The 4,880-nt window shown below is 41.9% G+C and overlaps 2 protein-coding genes across 2 annotated transcripts in view; both read right to left on the reverse strand.

The window, feature by feature from the left end:
• Positions 1 to 2,490, reverse strand: part of T265_04243 (hypothetical protein) — a gene marked incomplete at both ends in the record, with an annotated part of 6,803 nt that extends 4,313 nt beyond the window's left edge. Inside the window, one exon of the mRNA XM_009168936.1 lies at positions 2,305 to 2,490. Within this exon, the coding sequence (XP_009167200.1) occupies positions 2,305 to 2,490 (186 nt within the window). The remainder of the gene's footprint in view (positions 1 to 2,304) is intronic.
• A 198-nt stretch (positions 2,491 to 2,688) lies between these two features.
• T265_04244 (hypothetical protein) overlaps positions 2,689 to 4,880 on the reverse strand; it is a gene marked incomplete at both ends in the record, with an annotated part of 13,393 nt that continues 11,201 nt past the window's right edge. Inside the window, one exon of the mRNA XM_009168937.1 lies at positions 2,689 to 2,853. Coding sequence (XP_009167201.1) covers positions 2,689 to 2,853 — 165 coding nt within the window. The remainder of the gene's footprint in view (positions 2,854 to 4,880) is intronic.

Below are 4,880 nucleotides of genomic sequence, written 5' to 3' on the forward strand. Positions count from 1 at the left end.
TTGAAGCCATGATTTGTAGGGTTCTCAATATTGTGGAAGAGAATCAACTCGGCCTCGGAGAGGCATGTTTCAAAACAAACCATCCTTCATTCTTTGACGTTTTTTCCAATGAGGTACGTTTCCCAAAATCTTGTTTTCTGAAGGCTTTGATCGGAACGATTGCTTTTTGGATAAATGATATTTTGACATATGCGGCACACGTTCTCTTTCGACAGTTTTGTGGTTTTCTTTAGTGCTTGGTGTTTGCTACTACTATAGTCGGTAAATTGCACAGGTATAAACCAGTCAGTGGGCCACCATTTCCGAATGTTTGTAAAGAAACACTTAAAGCCGCAAATCGTCGTATCAGATCGATTCTCGGTTTCTTGTCTGAAGTCCGCTTGGAACATGAAATTCTGGGACATTGAGCAAAATCTTCCAACCAATTCGTGAGACCCCAATGCTTTCAGTCCAAGTTGATCAATTTCATCTGTATGAGACTATGGGGATAGGGATGTAGTTCGGGATTGAGTTATGACAAGCGGGATACATTGTCCAATGAGAAGCCACATGGACGGTTGACTAGCCATGCTTGACCAAGTGGTATTGTGCGCAGTCGCTTACCAAGGAGTTCGGAGTATGCTGTACCAAGAGGTACTCATTGTTCACTATTCCAAATCGTTTAATTTCCTGTCGAAAAATCTGGACAACTCACTGTAAGTGTTATGACTGACTGCACACGACGATTTGGGTATGTGTTCCCTGATGGATGAAGCTGAAGACAACTGCAGAATACATAAATTTAGATAAAGTTAGGCTATAAACTATTTTGACTTTAACTCCCATGCTTATGCACAACCGACTGCCAGTAAATCCCAGGATACGGTCGGCAAATTGGAAATCCCAAACTCTGACTACTGATAAACGAACAGTAGTCCATAAGAAAACGGGCTTAGACCAACTAGAGCCAGTGTTTCTCAAATTATAGTCATGTGGCAGTTAAAGAAACGGTGGTACTATATCCGGCTGGTGAAAATCAGACCGCCATTTGTAAAAATACAAAACTTTTCATGAACTACACCATCGGACGTATTCTTAAGCTTGATGACTTCAACTACAAAGCCATCACGTGCAGAATAATCATTACTGCAATATAGGTCAAAATGCAGTTACGCTTTTTTCCATATGAGGCCACTTAGTTCGCCGATCGTCGCGCGTGCATCACGAGAATTTTTCCGGCAACTGGATACTCGTTTGCTCCTCGGCTACCATTTGGGAGTGAGGATACGAACACGGTCGATATGACTGAGGTTTTGCAAGAGCTTCAGTGTGTTTATGAACTTAACACCACCATTTCACGCTCATAAGTATCCAGTAATAATGACCGTCTCCACGTGTGATCTTCACATGTGATGGTCGACGCTCGTTGCCTCACATGTTGTTGACAGTGTGACCAAAAATGTACAGACGAAATATTGGGCAACGCAATTTGTTGCTTCGCCTTAGGAATTCGAAAGATTCCACAAGCAGAAATGGACAGTTCGCTTCACCCAGACCTGCAAAGGATGTCTGACCAATTTCGCAGTTTGAAGAATGCTCACGCTCTGTTGACATTTAATATGGTACAGACTCAAGGAAGAAGTGGAGTTTTTTATAAAGTAATGTTTAAAGATTTTGGCGACTCGACTTTGACCAATTCAAAGGTCGTGTACTGATTGGGACGTTCTACCTTATGAGACAACTATTTCCACAACGCTGTGAGAATTGTACACACATGGAAAGCATGAGATTCATTGAAATGTCTTGAGACGAGTTGATATTTGATAGAAAGAATTCCACTTGTTAGTAAAGCCAATGTCTGCTGAGAAGTGAAGAATTGCCCTACAGCTCGTTCATCCCTGTTGTGAGGTGCGCATTACTGATGACCACAAACAAGAATGAAACGGCTGTACAGCACCTCGCGGCTTTTCAGTATAAAGGGCTCCCTCGGACAGGATCATCGCATGTTGGATACCTATATTCAGCCGTAACGTGAACTTCACAATCGGCCTTGTTGTCCAAAACATTTCTCGACTTGAGCAGTGCTTCATCACGAAATATGAATCGCAAACCACAGTCTCCTTTTTGGGACACTTCTGGGTTTATTCATAATTCCGGTGGTAGAATAGCAGATTATCTGGTCCACGAAGGCTGGTAGTCTAATGAAAACATCTGATTTCATGTTGCTAGACCTGCTAGTCTACAAGTAGTTCCTCCATTCAGGTTCTGCCAAGTTAGGGGAGTATGAACAATGGTCTAAGGTGGAAGACGCCTCAATAGACTAACTTCCCCGAATGATGGATTGACTTGCATATGTTTGTCACTCGGAACGATAAGCCAAGTAAACTGAAATTCACTAAACCACCTAGCTTTCACATGTTTTTTATTTGGGCCTCCGACGTTTGCACATAGAGCCAATGCTGACGAGACGGCATTGGTAAGAGCAACTGAATTCACGGATTGCAGAGCCATTATTAAGAACTTCCGGTTGATTATTGGACGGCATTCATCGAATAGAGAAAATGCAGCCAACTAAGAGTAGTGTGGTTGAATTCCCAATCAAATGACAACTTAGATTTGGTTTTGTTAAATAGAAGTCCCCCAAATGGGAAAATGCCCAGGATTTATTTACTTTTGGCTTCGAGTTCGGTAATTTTTGTGGTTTCGGGTTCAGTGTTTTGCATCATCCGGAGGCTGTTGTTCTAAAGCGGCAGTTTCCTCAGCCCGTTTGCGTGGCGATTCCGCTTCAATAAAATATGCCAGGCCTTCTCCGTCTTTTCCGACCATTACTTTCAAAGAAAAAATAGAGCTCATGAAATTTCCACGAACAGAAAGCTGGAAACTGAATTGAACGGAATCAAATTTTCACCAAACTTCGAAGGCCAACATATCCAAATGCAGTTAAATTAGTCACACAAAAATAAAATGGCGGAATATAGAGTGAACTAGATATATTATATTCTTCCCTAATACTGACTATGATAGTGGAATTATGATCCTCGTTGGACGAAAATATTCCAGTGCTGGACAAGCCACTCAGCAATGATCGACCAGGCATCGAACCCGGTTGGACGTTATTCCCAGGTTACGAGGTGTAACTTACAATTTGCGAGTAATATTCACAGTCATGCATTTTAACTTTTAATGATGGAAGGACGGACGCGCAGCTCCAACAACAAATAAAGACAAGCTGATTGCATGGAAAAACTCAAAAATGTGTTCTTTTCAAAATTTTTGCACTCACGCGATGCATCGGTTACTTCGGACATGATGAGAAATGTGGTCAGTAAAACGATGAACGTACACATGTTGGACCTGAAAAAGCGCAGATCAAATGGAAATCGGGAGTTTATTCAAAACTGGCAGAGTCACTATTACTTATTTGCACAAATTATTAACGCGCTAGCAAATGCTATTATAGAACCGCCTTCAGGGTCCAAGTACCTCTAGCAAAATAGACTATTGCCGACTTCAGACCGGATATCGGGACTCCTATATCTCAACGACCGTAGTTGGAAAAAGGAATCACGTTCCTGAAACCAATATGAGGGGAAGAATCAACTGCTAGTATTGCTTGGGGAGATCTTGTTAAATCACTCCGAACACATTTGTCGGTTACGGTTTTAATCATCAGGCGGGCGCTAAAGCTCATGTAAAGTCGATGATACGTGCTGTTGGATAATGCTCGAAACAGCCCCTCGTGAAATAGCCACGGAAACGTTGTCTGATTCCATGTTACGCCGAACGATTTTTTGAACTCTCGCCAGGCGAGAATTTGAACAAACTCTGCCTGACATATAGTGTACGGAATTGTGCGAGAAAGAGCTGCGTCAAGTGGTTTTTACGCAAATATCCGCTTTTCTCTTGGCACAGCCTTGAACTCGACCGGAATGAGCCAGGAATTCTGGAAGGTACACCGTCAGTCGATGTACAATTTTACTCAGTTTTACGACTTTCGAGAGATTTCACAGCATAAAAATAGCTGACATCTTGTGGGGTTGTTTATCGTGACAAAGTCGGTCAATCAGTAATCAAGGCCAGGAGGGCCTTAATGCATAAAATAGGTCCCAATGGGTGACCGTCATCTGCTGGTGAGCATGCGTACCAGGCACAAAAGCCTAAGTTCATTCACGAATATTTGCATGATGAAGATGCTCCATGAGGTTGAAACAGCTATTCAGAGTTCTCCAGCTTTTCCGTATAAATCGGCTTCAACTGCGCGACGATATCTCTATTGAGGAAAATCAAGCGATCTGTAACACATTCTGTCCATGTAGTGGTGAGAAGCTTGTGGTTAAGCATCCCTTTAGGGATTTGCTTATTACTTATCGTCAATGTACTGATGAAACCATGGAACACACAGCTCAACAGCTTTGTTGTCTAAGAGTCAATCCTCGCTGTTTTTGGATGTCAGCTTGTTTATGCTTCTCATAAATGGCTTGGTGTGTTTGCCTAGTTAAGGCAATTCAGTTGCAAATGAACACATTAGCAAAATCACAGAAACCTCAAAGAACTAACATTTTCTGTGAAGTAATTTCATTCGGCAGATACAGTTTATATTGCCACTTTTCACCCCAAGGATGAGCTGCATGAAATTGCTGAGAGAATTAGGGAGCAGACGAAGTAGAGTAGCTATATATCTGGAAATTTTGAAAAAGTGACAGGGATATTCCTGTTGGCAAACTCTACCAAACAGTCTTGCAATGCATAATCAGGTTGCGACAAATGCAGGCAGAATCTGGAATTCCATCAGATTTGAGAAGAGAGCAGCTTTTTTGAACCTACTTCACCTACTTCACTGGACGCCCATTATCGACTTTAATATATATAGTGCAATATGATGACGACCTAGATTTGGTTTT

Source organism: Opisthorchis viverrini, assembly GCF_000715545.1.
Source record: "Opisthorchis viverrini unplaced genomic scaffold opera_v5_68, whole genome shotgun sequence".
Taxonomy (NCBI): Eukaryota; Metazoa; Platyhelminthes; class Trematoda; order Opisthorchiida; family Opisthorchiidae; genus Opisthorchis; species Opisthorchis viverrini.